We start from the raw sequence: 23,531 nt of genomic DNA, 5'->3' as shown, positions 1-23,531 counted from the left end.
GTGCACTATAATATGTCCTGCTCTGTATGCAGTTGGCTGATCTCCTTATATGAGAACAGCCGCCGTAGCCGATAATCGGCTTGGAGGACATCATCATGTCAGATTCATTGTCTACCAATAAAGACAGTGAAAGAAAATACAACATTTTTAATTAAAATTCGTGTATTCAGTAATACAGTAAAATCATAAACAATTCAAATTCGAATTTTATTTCCATTATTTACAATTAAAACAATTATTTACATACAAGGTTTATAAAAATCGCCGAAAAAAGGTCGAATTTTCAAAATAAATAATACTGATATTTTATACAAGAAATATTCTTTACTATTTTATTTTTTAAAATAATGATTGAACTTATTTATATTAACAATAAATATAATTCTTATTAATTAACATCTATGTACTTTCCTTATTGACTAATACAAATAAATTGTAGCTTATGTAGTTATTATATTTACAAAAACACAATCTCTTGCAATATTTGTTATATAAACCTTTATATAATTATTTTAAAGATGGTCCTAATTTTTATACATAAAGTACGTTGGTATATATTTGTCAGTTTGTCTGTCTATCTGACAAAGTGACTATGTGACTGACAAAGTGTCTTTCTTACTGACACAGTATATGAGTGACGAAGTGACTATTTGACAAAGGGAAATAGTCTGACAAAATGACTATAGTCTGACAAACTGACTATATGACTGACAAACTGACTATATGACTGACAGCGTCTCTACTGTTTATAGTCTGACAAAGTGACTGACAAATTATCTTATCTTTTGTCATTCTAACCTAAATACCAACATGATACTCCGGATGCTGGCTCTTCACGTGCCCTTTCAGACTGCAGTTCTGTATAAAGGCCTGTCCACACACATGACAACGGTACCTTCTGTCATTGCTGTGTATCCTCATATGGTCTTTCAGGGTTTTCAGTCGGGGGTAACTTTTTTCACAGACTTTACATTTGAAGTTCCTTTCACCCGTGTGGGTAGGCATATGGTTGTTTAAAGCGAACCGGGTGAAAAACTTTTGGCCGCAGCATTGGCATTCGTATCTGTAATAAAAGTTATTTTAAATTAGTATTCGATAAAGTTAATTTGTTTTGTCACGGACTAGCTTAAAATATAATGTACTAGCTTCTGCCAGCGGTTCCACCCGCATCCCGTGGGAACTACTTCCCGTACCGGGATAAAAATAGCCTATAGCCTTCCTCGATAAATGGGCTATCTAACAATGAAAGAAATTTTCAAATCGGACCAGTAGTTCCTGAGATTAGCGCGTCAAACAAACTCTTCAGCTTTATAATATTAGTATAGATTAAAATTTTCGACTTTCACCCAATCAGTTGAAGCATTCTCTTTAAGAATGTTTCTAAAACCCACCAAGCGATTTGAAACCATCCCAGGAATCGAACCCGGATGCGTTCAACTACTGGGACCAACGGGGCAGTTAGAACAGAAACAAAAATAAATAATAACCGTCGTACCACAAAAACTTTTAAACGTCTATTGAACACCTGTCTAAAAAAATGACAGATTATGACCTTGAAATAAGGTCCGTTTTGCAGTCACATTTTTTAGACAAGTGTTCAACAGATGTTTAAATTTTTGTAGGAAGGTTATAATACTTTACCTAAAATCTTTCAAATGGTCTTTCCGTCTATGTATGGTTAAAGTTCTTCTAGTGTCGAATATCCTTTCACACATCGTGCATGGGAAGCTTAGAGGCTCTTCACCGTGTACCTGATAACAAATAATAATAATTATGTTATATAACAACTATTATACTACGTTTGAGTAGGCACTTAACTAAAGATAAACAAAATTGATATTATTCTTTACCATTTTAAACGAATAAATTATTGCTTAAAATACCGTGTTGTGATTGCATTTACATTGATTTTAGAGTTTTTAGATAAACATTTGTTAGGTGCCTACTCAAAAGAAACACATATAGCGGTTCCTCGTGGATTCGCCTGCGTTCCGAGGGTGCTACTTGTCGCACCCGGATAAAGAGTGGCTGATGTCCTTTTCCAGGCTCTTTTTTAGACTCTGACTACCAAATGTCATTTAGATCAGTTCAGTAGGTATGCCGTGGAAGCAAACTTTATATGCCGTGACAAATGTAGCATGACGTTCAAAATACCGTAATAGATAGATAGATAGATTTATTCTTTACTAGCTGATCCCGCGATCTTCGTATCGTTCAAACCTTCCCTGGACCTCTAGAAACATTTTAAAACCAAAATCAGCTCAATCGGCCCAGCGGTTCTCGAGTTTTAATCAGACTAACGAACAACAATTCATTTTTATTTATATAGATTATGCACACCAATTAAAAATCAACAAGAACAAAACAATAAAGTGTTGAAGTCGGTGACACAATGGGCGGTCTTTTCGCTAAAAGCGATCTCTTACAGACAACCTTTTGATAATTTCATTACCATTTTTTAATTTAATTTCTTAATATTTCGTGACGAAAAATGCTGGGTGGAAAATGGAATGCTGCTCAAAATTGCCGTAAGCTTTTTTCTTTAATCTGACATACCAATATTTTTTTCTTAAAATACCCTCACCTCGACCAAATGCTTCAATTTCTGCGGGTAAGACATGAGCTTAACATCACACTTGGGGCAGTAGACCCTTCCCTTCTTCCTGTGCACGCGGTCCACATGTAGCTCCTTGTTGTACTGCGCCTTGAACACTTTCCCGCAGTCGGGACAGGGGTAGTCGCCTTGTTCGTGGCGTTGTTGATGCATCATGAAACGACCTTTGTCGACGAAACCTGGCAATTTTCGAAAAAAAAGGTTATTACTAGATAAGGTTTTATATTAGGATATAATTTTAATGGCAAATGAAAGTGAAAGGTTTGTAATAATTGTAGTTCAACTGGTAACCATTTCGATACAGTCTTGGTAATATAGCTTTTATATTTATTTCTTACTAACTGTTCCTCGCATTTCCACGTCTCGACAGGACTACCCTACTTCCCGTACCTGGATAAAAGTCTATGATCTTTTTCAGGTTCTATACTATCAATTTTTAATTTACTTTCAAATGGTTCTGTAGTCTTGGAGGGAAAATTCGAAAGATAGACAGACAGTACAAGTAAGGTTTACAATGAAATATATATTTTTTGGCTTAAAAAAAAATCACCATATTGTCAAAAATTCATGGTAGAATTTATTGAGTAAAAAATCTATTGTAGGTACCATATTTTTTTTGTGATAAAATCAATTCTCCATCAAAGCGATAAACGAAAAAGTCGTTTACCAATAAAATGTGGTATTTATATTATTTTTGACCTACTAAACTACGCAAAATTATTGAAAAGTTAATAAACTTACCCAAACCACAAGTTTCACACACATAATTACTAAAATGCTCATTCATATGTTTATTCAACGCATGAAAGTAAGGAAACAACACATTACAAATAGCACACTTCAACTCATCCCGAGTCAACTTAAACGGCAAAACCGAATCCTTATGATTAAAATAATACTTCTTTTTATGTATGCTAGAAATATGCTTTTTAAAATCTTCCAAATTATCTATTTTTATAGCACAGAGTCTACAATCAATTCTTGTGAGATCAATTTTGACCATTTTTTTGTGCTCGGTGACTTTGAATTTCTTCGGGTGGTGTAACTCTATAGTATGATTTCTTAGTAAGGCAGGGTCGGAGTGTAGTTCACCGCAGTAGTAGCATAACAAATGGTTATGTCTACATTTGAAAGGACAGACGTATGAGTATTCTACTATTGTTAGAATGTTCGTTTCCATCATGTATGTTGTGTCTCTCTCGCGCATTAGTTGTTGCATTTTTGACATTGGTATTTCTGGAAATGAAAAGAAGTAAGTATGTATTTAACCGACTTAAAAAAGGAGGTACGTTATGTTTATGCGTTAACATCGCGTTGGGCTGAAGACCTTTTGATGCGGTTTTCAGCATAGTATTTGTCGAACTTAGAAACTTTTAGGTAGATGTATTTTTTTGAAGACGGTTTTTTTTAAATATTGTGTTCAACATGTTTTCGGAAATTAACATTGTTAATCTATATCTATAGATCTATAATAAAGAGGAAATATTATTTTCTGTGTAGTACAGGCTCCGAAACTACTGAACCGATTTGAAAATTCTCTTACTGTTTGCGAGCTACACTATCCCTGAGTAAGTTTAAATGGGGTCAGTAGTTTCAGAGCTATTATAGTACAAACAAACAAAAAAATGATTCTCCTTTATACATAGTGTTGATGTTTGAGCCATCTTTAAAATAAAGTAGCGTTTCAATATTCAGCCGTTACTAAATCCATTTATTTTATAATTACAAATTCTTTACATTTTTAGACTTACATTACAAAAAAATATAAAATTATATTGTAAACCATATTTTTAAATACTTACTATTACTATTAACAATAGGTTTAACAACCCTATTTTTGGGGCTTTTCCTCATTTTAACCGGTGGTGGTGATAACTCTTTTTCCTCAATCAGTTCACTCGACAGTGTGAGTTCAGGCTTGGTAATGTGATGAGTTAGGGGCAAGTCATCCGGGTCGTCTGGGTCAACCGGGTTAACCGGGTCGGCGTCCATTTTGTCCGGTTTAAGGTCGTCGTCTGAAAGGGAAAAAAAATATAAAAAGTTTTTTTTACAACATACAGTAATAAAATAATGTCTATTACTAAAGCGAAAAATTTTTTTTCCCTTTAGGGAGGCTATACTTTCGCTGTGTGACATCACTATATTTTAGCCGGGTGTGAGAAGTAGTTTCCACGTGGCGAGGATGAAGCCTCGGGAAACAACTAGTGATTTTATAAACGCAATTAGTTTTTGCTGGGGAGTTTGTTGCGCTACTTGTTCCCAGAAAAAACACATAGGAAGTGGTGAAGGGTGGGCGTTTTGGGGGCTGTCTTAGTCAATTCCTGACATTCAAAAAGTGCTTTTTTGCAGCCAAGTTTTGAACATTCTTGAACTCAAGTTGAGTTCAGACCTCTATCACGTGAAAAATACTGGCCGAATTTCATTGAATCTTTGAAGAAGCTAACATTTCGTTACTGTTTATTCATGTGCCTGAATGATTCCCCTTTTAACGCGGGTAAAACCACAATCAGAAGCTAGTAAAACAAGTAAATAGTTAGTTCTCTTACCGGGTGCATCAGCTAGCGCATCAGCACAGTGCTCGTCATCACTGCGCGGATCCGTGGCCACAGGCTCGGCTTTCACCACCACGTCTACATCCAGTTTGGGTAGCCACGGACTGCCTGGTTTTGAGTCTGTAATGTAATGTTTGAAATTATTATTAGTCACTAGCGACCCGCCCCAGCTTCGGACGGGCACAATCCTGATTACTGATATAACCCACCCCGCCTTTGTAAAGGTGCAAGGCTGACATAAACCTTCCTCTTCAATCGCTCTATCTATTAAAAAAACCTCATCAAAATCAGTTGCGTGGTTCTAAAGATTTAAGCATACATAGGGATATAGGGACAGAGAAGGCGACTTTGTTTTATACTATGTAGTGATATGTGCTCCTGGCTAATTAATAGCCCCACAGGTTTAATGATAATAAGGTCAAGCAATGCTTGGTATGGTTAATCCGTGGATTTTGTGAGTCCTCCGTGTTTTTGAAAGCATGTTAATGGTGAATGCGGTCTGTTAGGAGAAACATATGCATGTCATATGTTTGATTCTTCCTGAATATAAGTCGTGGTGGCCTAGTGGGTAAAGAACCAACCTCAAGTATGAGGGCGCGGGATCGATCCCAGGTCAGGCAAGTACCAATGCAACTTTTCTAAGTTTGTATGTACTTTCTAAGTATATCTTAGACACCATTGACTGTGTTTCGGATGGCACGTTAAACTGTAGGTCCCGGCTGTCAGTGAACATCCTTGGCAGTCGTTACGGGTAGTCAGAAGCCAGAAAGTCTGACACCAGTCTAACCAAGGGGTATCGGGTTGCCCGGGTTACTGGGTTGAGGAGGTCAGATAGGCAGTCGCTTCTTGTAAAGCACTGGTACTCAGCTGAATCCGGTTAGACTGGAAGCCGACCCCAACGTGATTGGGAAAAGGCTCGGAGGATGATGATGTTTGATTCTTCCTGATTCAGACGATTCGACGAATTCGCCGCACGCAATTGCTTGGTTTCGATAGGAATATAGGTAAAAAAAAATAAAAACATATTTCACCCATTCTGTCAGGTGTTCGTTCCTCATTAAAATGGTGGGTCACTACTGTTTTTTGAGCAGCTTATTTAATTAAATTTCCAAAAAAAGTACTTCAGAATGAACAAACCATCAGCCTTAGCATCATATATCTTCATCTGCAGGAACGCCTCCTCGCATCTCAGCACCTGTCTCCTGAAGCTGAGTGCATCACGGATCCTGTTTACACATGTGGCACAGATCAGACGCTCGGAGGGCACTCCGTCTAGGTGGGATAGCTGGAAGGAAAATATTGATAAGATTGAGGTACCATGACTTAGACACCATTGACTGTGTTTCTTAGACACCATTGACTGTGTTTCTTAGACACCATTGACTGTGTTTCTTAGACACCAATGACTGTGTTTCGGATGGCATGTTAAACTGTAGGTCCCGGCTGTCATTGAATATCCTTAGCAGTTGTTACGGGTAGTCAGAAGCCAGTGAGTCTGACACCAGTCTAACCAAGGGGTATCGGGTTGCCCGGGTAACTGGGTTTAGGAGGTCAGATAGGCAGTCGCTTCTTGGTACTCAGCTGAATCCAGTTACACTGGAAGCCGACCCCAACATGATTGGGAAAAAGGCTCGGAAGATGAAGATTGAGGTACCATGTTTTCCCAAGGTTATACTTGTAGCCTGTGGGAAACTACATCTTGTACCAAGGTAAAACGTCAGAAGAGCTTTTAGTCAGTGGGTTGTCTTAGGAGCAAAGTTTTGTTTCTTTGTACTCTAAAGACTCCGAAATAAATCACTGTTGGGAATTCTAACTCGGGTACGGCTAAACCGATTTGGCAAAATATTGGTGGCGAACACTCAGAACCAGAAGGGCATAATATTGTAGTTGCCTGGGTATGCAGGACATTTGGTCAACTAGAAAATCCAATCTATTACATGGAACTATTGGAAATATCTTACCAGTAAACTGAAACAATCCATGATCATATCCGAATAGACTTCTTTTTCACCAAAACTCTCGTATTCTATGTTCAAAACGCGGCATTTTTTCATATTACCACAGCATCGACACAAACCACCATCAAATGTTGGACCTTTTGGCTTTTTCGTCGTCATTTTGTTGTATTTCTCTTATATTTAGACTTAAACCTAATTATATTCCTTATCTTTACATTAGAAAAGGTATTTTAGTATAGAATTTAACTAATTGTATTATATTATTTAGCAAAAAAAACAAAAATCGACAAACACAGTATAACAACAATGTCAGATTAGGAAAGATGCCAAAATGTCAATATCATTAACGATGAAACTAAACGTGTTCTGCCTTTCAACAAAGCCCATAAACTTCGCGTGAGTTTGTCTTCACATGAAAACTTTGCATTACATAAACTGAGAACTTGACGATATTTTTATTCAAATGTGAAATTACTATAGTTCAGTCGAAGCCCGTAAAAACGAGAGATGAGAGTTGAAGCAGTATCTAAACGTAAACGTCAGTTTGACAACCACCTTTTTCGTCTTCTCTGTTGCACTTACAAAAATTACCATAGTTTGTCTCGTTTTCATGCATTAAGTTGCAAGGCGGAAACTGGAACGCAGCGCTATGTTTAGAAAGAAAATAAACAAATCTCCAAAATATTTTATCGTTTTGTGAAATAAATTGAAATTATTAAATTGTTCTAAAATCATGAACGAGAAATATTTTTGCCGATGTTGTTTATCAGAAGACTGCTATAAAGACATGGCTAATGACTATTATTTTGGGCAAGTCACAGAAAATTACTGCCAAATGTTGTTGAATATTTTTAACATCAATGTGAGTATAAGTTTATTGCTTTTCATTAGAAAGATAAATAAAGTAATGCTCTGTACTATGTGTACAGCCACATTCATTAAAGTACCTAGCAAAGCCTTCTTTAAAAAATATATCAATTTTTCTTTTCTATTAAATAATTAAATTAGTACTGAAAGTTCCAGTTATATCTTAATTTATCCAGCTATATAATAGGCTTCCTCACTAGAAAAGGCTGAATATCAGCATATAACATAAAGCACCTGGTTATATGACATTCACAAACCTCCCTCACTGAGAAATATAACAACCGTTAGGTCCTAGTCCACCAAAAACATAAGCAGGTCTTAGTTAGACTGGTTAGATTCAAAATTTTGACTACCTATGGCATAACGAATGAAATATATTTTTAGATCAAATTACTTGATTTTAGTTCAGCCATTTCATATCGTCATACACACTGGTTTTTTTTCCCAACATTAAAATAGTTAATTCCATTACAGATAGCAATTGATGAGGAACAAAGGAGTCTAATTTGTGAAGAGTGTGTCTCCAAGCTTCGGGATGCAGCAGCTTACAAGCAGAAGGTTCTAGAAGTACAGGAGATGCTCAGGAACAGCGTTCACTTGGAAACTAATGGCAAAGGTATTGATGAGATATATATTGTTGATTGATATATTATCTCAATTGAATGATTATGTTTCAAAAAATAAAAATGTATAAGATTAGTTTTTTTTTTATCAAAAGGAAATAAATTTCTACTTTATTACTAATGATCTTATTATAGGGAAATATTAAAACTAAGTATCAAAATATTCATCCGCATCGCTGTCAGCGGGGATCGTGCCCAAAAGGCTGGCTGCATTGCCACGCTGGATGGCAATGCATATCCTTTTTTCAAAAAAATTTCCTTGTTTCAAAAAATCAAATCCTGGTCCTCAGTGGTACTCATTAACTTCTACACAGAAATACTCAAAGACAGAAATTGTATGTATGTCCTCAATCCAGTTACCAGGGTAACCCAATACCCATTTGGTAAGACTAGTTGTCAGACTTACTGGCTTCTAACTACCCATAACAACTGCCAAAGATGTTCAAAAGTCAAAATCAGCAAACAGTATACACAAATTGATAATATAATTTAAATATATGTACTTTGTTCTAGGCACTAACATCAATGCAATTGAAGAAGCGGATAATTTTGATGAATTTGTCAATGAAATAGATTATTCTTTTAATGAAAATGATATAAAATGGGAAAATTTTACTTCTGATGCCTCACAGAAAGGTAAAGCTATCAGTTTCTTTTTTTTTATTCTGAAAATTATAAATTAAATTGTTACTCTGTAGTCTTATCAAAAACCAACATCTCTCAGGATATATATAGTATACTTCAAAACTAATATAAATAGGAGGAAACATTTTAATAGATGTATAGTTTTTTTTTAAACAGGACTTTTTTTAGAGGATTACTCTGGATAGTATTGCAACCAAACAGTGAAAGAATTTTTCAAATCAGTTCAGTAGTTTCGGAGCCTTTAGGATAGAAATAAACAAAAAATAATATTTTATTTGTTTCATTTCAGGAAAATGCTTCGTCATCCAACTGGAATCTAACAGGCAAAAAGCGTCAATAGACTCAAAAACATACTCATTATTCAAAGAAAAATGCAAAAATGAATTTGAACAACCAATGAATCAAAAATACCCTTTACTTGATACAAATTATTCCTTAAACTCTAATAACACTATTGACGAAAATACAAGTAATATTAATTTACAAGAAAGTATTAATACTTCAAAAGACCAAATAGAAAATAGTGATGGGACCTCTGATTTTGAAAATACTGATTGTCAAGAAGAAAATGTAGGTTTATATGAAAAACCTTTAAGTTCTTGTATTGATGAAGACTTAGATATTGGTGAATCCTCTAAAAGTAAAAAGAGGAAGAGAAATCTCAAGAATATAGATGATACAGGTAATTTTTAAAGTTACTTTTTTAATGAAAGATAGCCAGCCCATCAAGGTAGTTTTTTTTAGGGAGGAATCATCAAATGATCCCTCTCGCTGTGGGTGCAGCGTGAGGGAGTGCCAGACTCTTACTGACTAAAACTCATCATGTTCCTTCTTAAGCCCTTTATGTATCAGCGCCGCGGTAACGCGCGAACAATCACCATCAAGGTACTAATCTGTATAAGGTTCAATTTTGATTGAGATTTTACAGATAGTAGCATAATAATGAGTATTACTTTTTAAAAGAAGAAGGTACTTTGTATATACAGGCAGGTCAAATTTCTTCAATAGAGTTTCAACCTTGTGGAAGTAGAACGTTATTGTTCGGTTGATAAAATTTTGACAGGGTACATTCACCTGCTGGCGTCTGTACTTAAGATTTTCTAGTGTTGGGGCTGCGGGATTGTTCGAAAGATTTACCGCGGCCCTGGTACATAAAAGGCCTACGACGGAACACGACCGTTTTCAGTCAGTAAGTCTGACACTCTCTCACCGCTGCTAACCCACAGCGAGAAGGGTCATGTGATGATTTTTGGCGTAGTAAAAAAAAAAACTAGTGTTGCCATGATGATAAGATAATTTAGAAATCTGTGTTACCATTTTATAAGTATTGTTTTTTACAGCGAAGAGAAAAAAGAAGATGGTTGAAAACAAAAAAGAAATATCCCAGTCGGACTTGCGTTTGCGTTACAAACGCCAGAATACATTGAAACTAATACAAAACTCGAATCTCTGCCTTTTTAAATCGTTTCAAAATAAATTCGGTTGCCAACATTGTAATATGAGATTCACTGACTTAGGTCATTTGAAAGAACATTCATTGACCCACGCTAGCACAAAAATGAAGAGCCTAGTAAATAGATTAAAAGGCTTCTCTTGCAAAAATGCCGAAATATCAGACTTAAAATGTAATATGTGCTCCGAAAAATGCGAAGATTTGTCGAAATTAATGGACCATTTAAAAATGCAACATAAGATCGCGTTCCAGGGCAAAGATCATTACTTAGTGCCATATAAGTTGCATGACGGATTCAAATGTGCGCTTTGCGATACAAAATTCAATACGTATTTAAGATTATCAATTCACATGAATACTCATTATGAATACACTAACAACGTTTGCGAAATATGTGGACTTTCATACATTAATCGTCAGAGTTTATCTTCCCACGTTCACTCGCAGCACAGAGAGAAAAAATGTTCGCAATGTCCCGCCATTTTTTTGACAAGCGCGGCAAGAACGAAGCATTTACGTCAAGCGCATGGCGTTAGAAATTTGAAAAGCTATTGCAATTTGTGTAGCAAAACGTTTCGTTACTCCTATTTAGTGAGAGCGCATAAAATTAAAGAACATGGTTTGCAAAGAGAGTCGTTTAGTTGTTCCTTGTGTGAAAAAACGTTTTGGTCGTCGATAAATTTGAAATTGCATGTCCGTTCCGTTCATATAAAAGAAAGGAATTATCCTTGTACGAAATGTGGTATGCGGTTTTTTACTAAATGCGATCAGCATAGACATGAGAGGACGCATGAAGATTTGCGCTCGTTCTGTTGTAGTTACTGTGATGCTAAGTTCAAGTCGAAAGATTCTTGGCGACGCCACTTGAAGAGGCAACATGGCCATGTGTTTGAGAAAGAAACTGGTAAAACAAAGAGTGATGTAGAAACTTAAGATGAAAGTTGCAACATTGTTAATTATTATTAGATAAAGGTAATGTAAAATTATTGATTTAAGAAATAAAAAACTGGTTAATTTAATACAAGCTTTTATTTTACCAACCTTTAACAATTTTATAGAAGATAGGACGTTTCAAGAGCCGGGCCCAGTTGGGCGCCAACAAAAATGGTACTGTTGACGAGGACCGGATAATCCGCTAGTTTGAAATCACTCTTAAACTAAAAACATTTAATAGTTGTATAAGAATAAATTCTATAGTAAAATAGACGATCATTAATAAAATAAATTGTTTTCATGTAATCAAAATTATAAAGATTAATTTAAAATATAAAATGTAAGTAGAAAAATAAATATGTATTTACCAAATATCGGCTGTAACAAACGAATCACAATTTTTTTTATCTTTCAAATGTGGTTCTTATTTCAATGTTGATATAGTATCTAATTCAATTAAAAGAATTAATTTATTTAACACTTGCAAGAATAATATTGTCGCTGCTTGACGTCTGTTCGCTTAGAAAATCTTAATAATGCAGTATATCAAAAGGAAGGTACATAATACAGGAATGAATTTTAAACAGTGCTCAAAAAAAAACTGATGGGCCAGAATCATTAACAGAACATATTTGCATCATCAGTAAAAAAAAACCGCCCTAAAATCAGCTAAATATGGGTACTAGCTATTCTTACGCGCTTGGCGCAGCGCTCGCGTCAGTAAACCGGTTTCGCGTTGCCGCCGTGCCTACTATGACGACTGTGACCATACAATCGGTTACAAAAAACATCTTTCACTATTTATGAAATGTAGCAGGCTTAAAACTGGGAGCGGGGCACTAGTAGGTCCCTGTATGAAATAAAAAGGCGTTCTGCCTACTGCTTTCTGTATATTTTCAAAATCAATCATATCAGAGAATAGTTAAATAATTGATTTAAATGTTATTTTGAAAGAGTATCACGCGTTTTTATTTCATAGCTTTAGTATTTGATATGCTTACCTATATGCAATATTTTTATATAAGTACTCAGCTTTTTATATGTAGCTCAGTTACTACATAGTAGCTGTTACCATGTGCCCCGGTTTTTCACGAATTTCTTATTCTACTGAGTTTCCAAAGCCGTTGTGATGGATGCACCGTAATGCTCCATTCGAGTAGGCGCCTAATAATCTTGATAGGACTTTACTCAAATACATACCTATTGAACAAAGAAACTACTGCTTAAAATAATTATTCAATTACATATTTAAAATATTGTTCAATTCATCAAAATTGAAAAACCCGCATTTTATTTTTGAACTGACTTTTTGAATAAAAAGTCGTAAGGATCAAGATTGCAAATGGAGTATAGATCTACATGGCGTTTGAAACAGCTTCCACCAGAAATCAAATAAAACAAAAGCTAAACTACCATCTTGAACACGAAAGGTCTTCAGATCACTCGTTTTATATTATTAGCAGAATCAAGGCCTGAAGTCTGTGACAGCTTTTATACAGACAGACGGAATACAAATAAGGCTGCATCTACACGGTGCAAGTAGCTTGCGCATGTTGAGGCACATGCGCAGGTTACATGCATTTTATAAACGTGCGGGTCCAGCGACTCGCGCATGTACCAGAGCAATATACCCACCCGCGTGCTCTTGTCACTTGCGCATGTTAACTTGCTCCGACTACATGCACCGTGTAGATGCACCCTAAAACAAAAGCTAACCTAACCTAAGCACGATAAGTCTTCAGATCACTAGGTATAGGTATTTGTCCGTAGGCATCGACTCCGGGACCGCACTTCAAGTGGACCCTGTACGTCGGCCAGTTCGCAACCGTCTCGGCCGGGATGTACTGGACTGCGTAGTTGTTGAAGTGGAAATCGCTGAAAGAAAGATCTTTCTAAGAATGTGGTTAGGCCTCATAGGAGAAGAGAGAGGAGAGAAAAGAGAGGGTGTCTCAGTCTTGGTCCTTCTGAAGCACTTTGTAAACCAGGGGCCCGATTCTCCTAAGTTAATAATGTCAAAATCGAATAGAAATCGAATCGTAATATGATCGTTTTAACCATATCAGGCATTGTGCTACTAATATAAGAAAGACCAACGACATTCGATTGTTCTGCCATTTTGGTCTATACGGTAGTTTGCTCTACAATCTATTGCAATCGTAAATCATTTGCATTTTGCATTTTGCATTTGCAGACAAAATGATTCATTATTGAATGACAGAAAAGGATAAAAACGTTTATTTCAAAGAAAAAATAGCGGAATGCCACATACGTTTCAATCGTAATCGAGTCGGGATTGGATCGCAGTCGAACGAGAATCGTATGTTGCTTAAGTAAAATTAGGAGAATGGGGGCCCTGCTTTATCTAAAATTCTAAATTCTTAAGCAAGACGCATCTGCAATTTAAATATCTGATAAAACCACGTTAAAACCCAGCTTTAAATAAGTACATACTTGAGATGTAAGAACTGGTAAGGCTGCTTCTTCCATCCCTCAATATTCCGAACCATGGACTTCCACCGGCACCGCAGCAGATCGTTAGTGCACAAAGACACGTGTTTCATCAGCTTGTAGTTGTGCACTTTCTCCTCAAACAGCGGGCATACCGCGTCTAGGCCTTGGAACATTTCTAGGGCCTGTTCTGCAAACATAACGTTGAGAACGATGAAGAACGTAGGTACCTACTATAAACGTGGTGGCCTAGTGGTTAAAGAACTAACCTCTCTTGAGAGATACTTACAAGAAAGAAAGAAGAGTTTTGTAAGAGACAATGACTAAAAACGACCCCACCCACCAACAGACTTGAAACTAGTGACATCGGATGCGCCTCCTTCTATAGATCATTTCTTATTATAGTGACATCTTCCAAATGTTTAAGTTTTAGTGTTTGTTATAATAAATATTGGACAATTTAGTGTTTTGGAGAACACGTTATACTGTATGCCCCGGGAGTCTTTGAACATCCTTTGCAGTCGTTACGGGTAGTCAAAAGCCATAAGTCTGGCACCAGTCTAGGGGTATTGTGTTGCCCGGGTAACTGGCTTGAGGAGGTCAGATAGGCAGTCTCCTTGTAAACACTTGTAGACAGGAAGCCGCTGTGGGAGCACCGTGAGCGAGTGTCAGACTTACTGACTAAAACCCATCATGTTCCTTCTTAATCCCTTTATGTACCAGGGCCGCGGTAACTCGCGCGAACAATCCCGCAGCACCGGCAGGCTCTGGCCCTGGTGGATCCCACTGGAAAATGTATTTTAGACGTGCATCCTACATACCTTGGTTAACTTCTATTTCAACTTTCTTCTTTTTATATATTTCACATTCTGGAAAGTTAGCAGCACTTCGTGAAATCTCCATAATTCCGTCTCGTTCAATATATTTCCAAAAATAAAACAACAAATGATTAAAAAATAAAGAAAAATTGTAAATAACAGCAAACAGTATAAAACCACTTCGTTGTAAAAATGACGTTTTGATTTTTTCTGAGAGGAAGCATAGAAGCATTGATAGAAGAGTGTTGTTGTTGCAATATAGAAAAGAGTTTATAATTCATAAGTATATTTCGTCCTCAGGCACGGTGGAGTGATGACTTGCGCAAGACGGCTGGTAGGAGCTGGATGCGAGAAGCCGAAAATCGATCTCAGTGGCGTGCACTTGGAGAGGCCTATGTCCAGCAGTGGACTACGATAGGCTGATGATGAAGTATATTTTACCGCCCCAGTTGCGGCTGATCTTTTTTTTTGCTGTGGGTTTGCAGCGGTGAGGGAGTGTTAGGGATTGTTCACACCAAACGTATTGTCCGCCGCTGACTGTGAGTATACTCACTGTCTGCCCCAGTGTGAACGTCGACTCAATCTGCAGTACGCGTACTCACCAAGCCGACAATAGGCTATAGCGTACGATGCGCTACATGTGTGAACAAAAGAATAGGCTCTTGTAGGTTCACACTAAACGCGTACGCTGAGCGGCTGACTATTCTACACATAAAAGGGCTCAGTATTTGAAGTTGCTCGTAGTATTTTATAAACGATAAAACTAGCGTAATTTATTTTTTTCAAATCAGACGTTTTACTGATATTTCAATTAAATGATGCGCATTCAGATATTTGCCATTTGCGAAGCTCTAGAGGAAGACGAAAATAATAAAAAGAAGAGATTGTGGGTACATCCCTTAAAGAAGAGATGTTTTCTTGGTCAATTTCATACTTTATATTTCGAATATAGACTTTATCCAAATAAGTTCAAGAAATATTTTCGTATGACAGTAAAACATTCGATGAGTTACTATCTTTAATACCTACGTTTAAGTTTATATAAAAGGGACACTAATTATCGACGTGCTGTACCGAGGTGCGGCGGTGCGTAGGCGGCGGAGCGGCGCTATTCGGCAACTGCGTCCGCGTAGCCAATCCGCGTCCGCCGTGCATAGTCGCGTAGAAAAATAATCGGCCACTGAGAGTCAGCTACAACAGACGACGTAACAGCGTATAGTCGGTTCGGTGTGAACGACAATTTCAATATATATGGAAAAGCAATAAACTGCGTAACGCGCGCTCACAGTCAGCGGCCGACAATACGTTTGGTCTGAACGATGCCTTAGTTGCGGCTGATCTGGCTGCCTCTTAGGGTGAACCTATATGTAAGCTTTCCTTATCACTCTGATGAAAAGAACATGAAAATCTATGTTCTACTTTTATTTTTGATTTAATCGCGAATCGGAGGACTTCGTAACATGATTGTTCTTGTTCATGAAGGACTGAATAGAATTATTATCAGCCTACATAGACTTACATTATCTTATCAACTTGCATCCTACTTATATATCCTACTATTATATTATAAATCTGAAAGTTTGTGGGAATGTATGGATGTATGTTTGTTATTCAATCACGCAAAAACGGCTGGACCGATTATATTGAAATTTGGTATGTAGATAGGTGATACCCTGGATTAACACATAGGCTATTTTATATCAACACACCACGCGGGCGAAGCCGCTGGCGGAAGCTAGTTCTCGTTAAAAGGGCTATCTAACTGGATACAAATAAAAAACTTCGAATTTTCATAATACTTATTTTATTTTTATCAATACCTAACGAACCTCCGCGGTTAAACTTAAACATTATTTCTTAAAAAATAGTGGCTATAATTAGTCCGCATTTCAGATCATCAAATTATTCTGAACACGTTTTTTTTTATATTTTAACAAAAAAAAGGTTTACTTAGAAAGTTGGGGCCGTCATGGTTTTGTAACATTTTTACCCAAAAGTGACGTAACACAAAATTCAATTTATTTGTGAGAGATAAACAAAAAACACGAGTTCATCATTTCAGCGTTATCTCAGACTCATTTTTCTTCTCACTAGTCGTGATTTTATTTTCAGCTTTTTCAGTCTTTTTGCCTTTCTTCGTCTCATTTTTATTTGTCTTCATATCAATATTTTTATCTTTCTTCGTTTCATTTTTTTCTTTCTTCGTTTCATTTCTATCTTTCTTCGCGTCATTTTTATCTTTCTTCGCGTCATTTTTATCTTTCTTCGTTTCATTTTTATCTTTCTTCGCGTCATTTTTTGCTTTCTTCGCGTCATTTCTGGCTTTCTTCGCTTCAGTAGTTTTGGGGTTCACCGTCTTGCGTACATTCACGTCATCTGGTACTGGTATCTGACCGTACTTATCGACTCCGGGGCCCATTCGCAATCGTAATCGGTTGTCGACTCGATTGCGTATCGATTCTTTAGGGAGGTACCTTATTGAATAGTTCGAGAAGTGAAGATCGCTGGAAGAAATTGAATTAGTTTAAAAAACCAGTTTGAACTACAGCGAAAGACTGGCGTTTTAATATAAGTACCTTTACAAACAAACAACAGTATAATTATTCCTCTTTATTATAACTACTATTAGCTGTTTCTCCCGCGTCGCGTCCCGGGGGAACTACTACTGCCCGTACTCGTTTAAAATATAGGTAGCCTATCTATGTTAGGTACTGGCGTACACTATAATGCAGCTTCGAAAAAGTGAAAGAATTTTTCAAATTCTTAAGAGTCACTTTAGGATACAAACAAAAAACAAAGACTTGGAAAGATGCATGTGCACGTCTAAGCTACGAATTATACGCGAGCAGTACGCAAAATTCGTGTATACTTTGAAATCACAAATTAAAAAACAGCATTACAAAATATCAGCGGGCAGTTTCCTATGGATGCGTTTTGGCTATGTACACTCTGTAAATACGCGTGTGTAATTTAAAATTTAATGTCCTCGATTGAGCATTTGAAAGAGATAGCATAATAAATAGGAAAGAGAAACAAGCAGTTGAAAAAAAAAACAAATGACACGCCAATGACGTCACGCACAAAATGAAAGAGATAGATAGTACCTTAGATTCATAAGTAGGAAAGAGACATAGAATTTTGCAGAACATTACTTTTATTCCAAAAACAAATGACATGCCAATGACGTCATGCACGAAATGAAAGAGATAGATAGTACCTTAGATTCATAAGTAGGAAAGAGACATAGAATTTTGCAGAACATTACTTTTATTCCAAAAACAAATGACATGCCAATGACGTCATGCACGAAATGAAAGGGATAGATAGTGACAAAATTTTCATAAGTAAGAAAGAGACAGATAGAGTTTAACATCTTCACGTTCGATTTTTTAAATCGAAACAAATGACACGTCAATGACGTCATGCACAAAATGAAAGAGATAGATAGTACCTATATATTTATACGTAAGAAAGAGACGTAAGAAAGAGTTTTGCAACAAGCAATCGAATTGTGGAACAAAACGAACCTTAATTATAAGAACATAAGGTTGACATTTCCTTATGATCAGTAGCGGCGGCATTAGTTTGGATGTGCTCTAAACTTATGCCGCCTCTGAAAGTGAGTCGATGCGGTAATTTCCAACGAATCAAATTCATTATGTACAGTCAACTTCAAGTCAGTGGTAACAGTTTTATAGGAAAATCGTACTTATTACTATTGAGTTAAGGTGCATAACAGTTACCACTGATGTGCAGTCTACCGTACTTTTATTGAACTGTCAAAAACAGTTTCTATGCAATCTAGGTATATGAAAACGCAATCTACTTATGAAGTCACAGATTTTTGTACATTTTACTGTGTTATTTTGATTATTATATGAACTAGCCGTTTTCCCGCAGTTTTTCAATATATAATTTTTTATTCGGGAAGAGTACCTAGGTACCTACAGCTTTCCAACAGTGAAAGAATTTTTAAAATCGGAGTACCTACCTAATCGGACCAATAGTTTTTGAGCTCAGCGTGATTAAACAAACAAAACAAACTCTTCAGCTTTATAATACCTACCTATTAGTAGGTACCTATAGAAAATATTAGTAGGTATAGTTATAGACTAGCTTCTGCCAGCGGTTTCACCCGCATCCCGTGGGAACCTCTGCACGAACCCGGAAAAAAGTAGCCTATAGCCTTCCTCGATAAATGGGCTATCTAACACTGAAAGAATTGTTCAAATTGTTCAAATCCTGAGATTAGCGCATTCAAACAAACAAACTCTTCAGCTTTATAATATTAGTATAGATTAGTAGGTATAGGTAGGTAGTTATAGACTAGTAAATAGATACGAACTCAACAGTAGGAAATCGAAACATGGTCTTCTGGTGACAAGTCTTCATAAACTCACTCCAGCGACATTCCAAGAACTCGTTCTGAACTAAAGAAACAGATCTCTTTTCTCTGTAGTGATGGTATCGTGTTTCGAACAGAGGCAGAATTCTCGTCTCGTCTAATATCATCTTATCTAAGGCTGGAAAGAAAAAAACAAGGTTTTTAGAAAGTAAATTTAAAAAGGCTTCAGCAATATACCTTTTTTTAACGACGTCAAAAATCGCGCGGTGAGGGAGTGTCAGACTCTTACTGACTAAACACCGTCGTGTTCCGTCGTAGGCCGCGTATGTACCAGGGCCGCGGTAACTCGCGCGAACAATCCCGCAGCTACGGCAGGCCTTGGCCCTGCTGGGCGAGGGCCGAAAACAGTAACATTCCTCGTTCCCCGAACACCAGCATTTTATCACGCTACTTTTTAAGCGTATCTTGGACACCAATGACTGTGTTTCGGATGGCACGTTAAACTGTAGGTCCCGGTTGTCATTGAACATCCTTGGCAGTTGTTATGGGTAGTCAGAAGCCAGTAAGTATATACTGGGTTGGTTGGGAACTGGGTTATGGTCAGATAGGCAATAGCTCCTTGTGGCACACTAGTACTCAGCTGCATCCGGTGAGACTGGAAGCCGACCGCAACATAGTTGGGAAAAGGCTCGGTAGACGTTGTTATAAGTTAAATATTTAAATACCTTTATCTATAAAAATATTATCTTCCTTCAGTCGAGGGTGATCACCGCAGACCGCGTATCGCGAAGGGTCGGGAATAGCCATTTTAACTTAAACTATAACCTTAGAAATTAATAAGCCACTTAAGTATAAGCTCTGAGCTTTCAATTTTTGAAAAAATAACGACTACAGAAATATGGGAAACACCGCTCGAACACGTTTGGCAGAAATCTCAATTTGATTGACATTTATTTCTGGATTTGGAATCTATGGTTGGTAAGGGAAAATTTTGTGGGAAATAAGTTCGAAAGGTTTTAAGTATACATACCTACATGTATCTCTGCGGGTTGTTCGAAAGAGATACCGCGGCCCTGGTACATAAAAGACCTATGACGGAACACGACGGTGTTTAGTCAGTAGAGTCTTTAGAGTCTGACACTCCCTCACCGCGCGTAACCCACAGCGGGAGGGGTCATTTGATGATTTTTGACGTAGTTAAAAAATAAAAAAGTATACATGTATCTATGTATTAATAAATCATATTTAAGATTCAGTTTTTAACATAGGTAAGCTAAGTAGTAGGCATGGTCAGAGAAAAAAATTACTAGCGGAGATGTCATAACGGAAAATCTCCTAAGAAAGTAGCGCGACAACATGCGGGGGCGAGGGGGACGAGGAACGTTACTAGATCCTCAAGGAGCTACTGCCTATCTGAACTCCTCAACCCTGGCAAGCCAATACGCCTAGGTAAGACTGATGGTCAGACTTACTGGCTTCTGACTGCCCGTAACGACTGCCAAGGATGTTCAATGACAGCCGGGACTTACAGTTTGACGTGCCATCCAAAACACGGTCATTGGTGTCCAAGATATACCTTCTTACTACCTTCCTCCTACTATGTGCAAAATAAACTTTTTACTCAAAAATGTTTTCAGTAAAAAAAAACATGATTCAATCAATCAATTTGACGTAGAGCAATCACCGCGTTCCGACGAACTAAACTTTTTTTTATTTTAATTTTATTTTGTAAGAATATTTTCAAAGCACGATGCCTAAAACTTTGAACCAGAGGAAAGATATGTACAATGACTGTGCTAACAAATACGATCCAGGACCTGAAAAATACGTTAGTGAAGGTAGGTACCTATTTAATCTAGACTAAGGTATCCTAGCCACGGCGGCTGTTCTCGTAAGGGAGATCAGTCAGTTGCGCAGAGCGCAGGACGCATTAATTATTATAATATAGGCCAATCTATTTATATGCTCGTTTGTACTCTAAACGCCCCGAAACCACTGAAAAGATTTGAAAAATTCTTCCACGGTTGAGAAGCTAGACCATCGATCTATCTACATGCATCCCGAGAAAACTTCATCTCGTACTTGGATAGAAAGTAGCCAATATGTTAATCTGATAAGCTGTGGAGACTGCCGTAAAATATGTTCGGTAGTGGATGAGTGAAGGAGGAACAAACATTTATACATACAAACTTTAGCCTTTATAATTCATCATTCTCCTGCCCAATTTGTGTTGCAACATGTTTTTTTCATCCATACTCTTCTATCTGCCGTCATCTCACAAGTAACATTCTTTCTAGCTATGTCGACTTTCACACAATCCATCTATCGTTTCTTTGGTCGTCCCATTCTTCTACGAGTATGTATCCATCCACATGAATGCTCATCACCTTTCTCACAATACATAATTCTATTAGTAGTATTAGTAGGTACCTATCCCACCGCATTGAGCAAGCGTGGTGATTAATGCTCAATCCTTCTTCGTGTGAGAGGAGGCCGCAGCCCAGCAGTGGGACGATAAAAAGGCTGTAACAGTAACTATCTGTCATTAACATAGGTACTCATTTATGACGAATGGTTTCCTCAGGCATCATGAAAGAAATAGAACAAGACTTCCGCGTGCTACCAACCTTCGAAAAGGGCTTGTACGAGCGATGCCGCATGAAACACCTCTCTTTGTTACACAATGAGAAACTGAGCTGTTGTTGGCAGAAATACAAGGACTGCCTGGAAACTAAGAAATATGAGCCCTATTGCTTTCCTAAAATCACGTAAGTCCATGGTTTTGTCTCAAAACTAGGATTTATAATCATCATCATCTGTTGGGGTTGGCTTCCAGTCTTTGATTTGACGGTTGTAAATGAGGAGCAGTGTTTTTTCAAAAGGAGCGACTGACTAGCTGACCTCCTCAACCTCAATGCAGTTATCCGGGCAACCCAATACCCCTTTTGGTAAAACTGATTGTCAGACTTACCGGCTCTTGACTACCCGAAACGACTGCCAATGATGATCAATGAATTAATATAAAATTTTATTGTAAGTTATATTGCGCAATTTAATTGATCGTCTTGGTGGTACCTAAAATGACCGGAAAGAAGTTTTCCAGAATTTGGTCACTTAATACTGAAAAATAATGGCTATTCCTATTTCCATCTTTTAATTTGCAATTTTACTGTAAATATATTTTTTCTTACATAAATATCCATGTACCTAATTTTTCAGGGATCTTCACTATTACCGGTACGCTGTAGAATTCATGCCTAGCGAGAATCATTGGCAATTTGACACTAAACTGAAGCTAAGTCCCGGCCCCGGAGTAGACGCGTTTGGCCAGAAACCGATACCTCAGGAGTTAATGATGAGAAGAAGCGGAGGTGCCAAGTGTACCAAAGATACCGCAGTTAAGGGGAAGAAAAATACTGCAAAACCAAAAAAGAAGAGTGTTGGTACTTCTATGTAGAGACAGAATTCCCCAATGAAGATAGTAGGACCTAATCATTCTGTAACAACGAAAATTCTCGGACTTTTCGTCAGCGTCCGACCGTGCTTTCGCTCGCTGTGGCGGCATATTGGGCTGACAAACTGTAATGTCACTGTCATCGACATCAAAGAAGAAAAAGAAGAACAACAACGAAACTTAGGTACTATCGTTTCTGATCAAATGTACTGAAATAGGGTTCAACTCAAAAACTTTTCGAACGTCAAAAACAAAAGACAGTACCTAAATCGCCCACCCTTCACCACTTCCTATGTATTTTTGCTGGGAAGTAGAATCGAAACTGGGATTTTTAATTTTCTCCGCTCATATATCTAGGTATGCGTAGGTAGTATTCTGGCTGAGTGGGCGGAGACGTCTCCGTTTTACTAATGTTTGGGCATGATTTCAATACATTTGATTAGAAAAGATGGTATGTTTTGTTGATTCCGAAATGATTAGGTACTTCAAATATTTTTTTCTTTCTGTATCTGATCTGGCTCTCAGTTCCAAGGTGATTATTTTTTTAATGATTTGTTTAACGTCCAGAAGAGGCTTATTTTTAATAATTTATTTTTATTTAGGTACATTTATTTTTTAAGGCTGTATTTTTAGTTTTTATTCTTCATAATTTTGTTTTAGTTATGTTCTTACTAGAATTTATTTTGATAAAATTAAATTGGTTTAATTTTATGTTGTTTTTTAATTCAAATAGTCAATTGCTATGAATGATTATTACTTAAAATCGAGTGAGGTTTGTCTCCCTATACGGTCAAAAAAGCACAACGTGCCATTGCGCAATT

The 23,531-nt window shown here is 37.1% G+C and overlaps 5 protein-coding genes across 5 annotated transcripts; 2 read left to right on the top strand and 3 right to left on the bottom strand.

Annotated features, from left to right (window-relative positions):
- Positions 1-404: 404 nt before the first annotated feature.
- Positions 405-7,424, bottom strand: LOC110375763 (zinc finger protein 555). Its single transcript, XM_064043032.1, has 8 exons — positions 7,128-7,424; positions 6,304-6,451; positions 5,161-5,286; positions 4,417-4,629; positions 3,356-3,850; positions 2,585-2,793; positions 1,642-1,751; positions 405-1,063 (listed from the first exon to the last, which is right to left on the bottom strand). The coding sequence occupies exons 1-8, from the start codon at positions 7,281-7,283 to the stop codon at positions 799-801; spliced, it is 1,722 nt and encodes a 573-aa protein (XP_063899102.1). The 5' UTR covers positions 7,284-7,424; the 3' UTR covers positions 405-798.
- Positions 7,425-7,789: 365 nt separating this feature from the next.
- On the top strand, positions 7,790-11,713 carry LOC110375739 (PR domain zinc finger protein 5). The gene is made up of 5 exons (XM_064042951.1): positions 7,790-7,986; positions 8,466-8,607; positions 9,128-9,250; positions 9,549-9,941; positions 10,600-11,713. Exons 1-5 carry the CDS (start codon positions 7,858-7,860, stop codon positions 11,643-11,645), a joined length of 1,833 nt encoding a protein of 610 aa, XP_063899021.1. The 5' UTR covers positions 7,790-7,857; the 3' UTR covers positions 11,646-11,713.
- Positions 11,714-12,299: 586 nt separating this feature from the next.
- Positions 12,300-15,126, bottom strand: LOC126056176 (uncharacterized). Its single transcript, XM_049848308.2, has 3 exons — positions 14,915-15,126; positions 14,097-14,283; positions 12,300-13,520 (listed from the first exon to the last, which is right to left on the bottom strand). Exons 1-3 carry the CDS (start codon positions 14,994-14,996, stop codon positions 13,367-13,369), a joined length of 423 nt encoding a protein of 140 aa, XP_049704265.2. The 5' UTR covers positions 14,997-15,126; the 3' UTR covers positions 12,300-13,366.
- A 1,620-nt stretch (positions 15,127-16,746) lies between these two features.
- Positions 16,747-20,180, bottom strand: LOC110375747 (uncharacterized). Its single transcript, XM_049848281.2, has 3 exons — positions 19,982-20,180; positions 19,257-19,434; positions 16,747-17,415 (listed from the first exon to the last, which is right to left on the bottom strand). Exons 1-3 carry the CDS (start codon positions 20,061-20,063, stop codon positions 16,965-16,967), a joined length of 711 nt encoding a protein of 236 aa, XP_049704238.2. The 5' UTR covers positions 20,064-20,180; the 3' UTR covers positions 16,747-16,964.
- A 745-nt stretch (positions 20,181-20,925) lies between these two features.
- LOC126056174 (uncharacterized) lies at positions 20,926-23,445 on the top strand. Its single transcript, XM_049848300.2, has 3 exons — positions 20,926-21,094; positions 21,841-22,024; positions 22,476-23,445. Exons 1-3 carry the CDS (start codon positions 21,007-21,009, stop codon positions 22,711-22,713), a joined length of 510 nt encoding a protein of 169 aa, XP_049704257.2. The 5' UTR covers positions 20,926-21,006; the 3' UTR covers positions 22,714-23,445.
- Positions 23,446-23,531: the final 86 nt, after the last annotated feature.

This window comes from Helicoverpa armigera, chromosome 30 (genome assembly GCF_030705265.1).
Source record: "Helicoverpa armigera isolate CAAS_96S chromosome 30, ASM3070526v1, whole genome shotgun sequence".
NCBI lineage: Eukaryota > Metazoa > Arthropoda > Insecta > Lepidoptera > Noctuidae > Helicoverpa > Helicoverpa armigera.
Note: the sequence above shows the minus strand (reverse complement) of the source record. Positions and strands in the feature narration are given on the sequence as shown.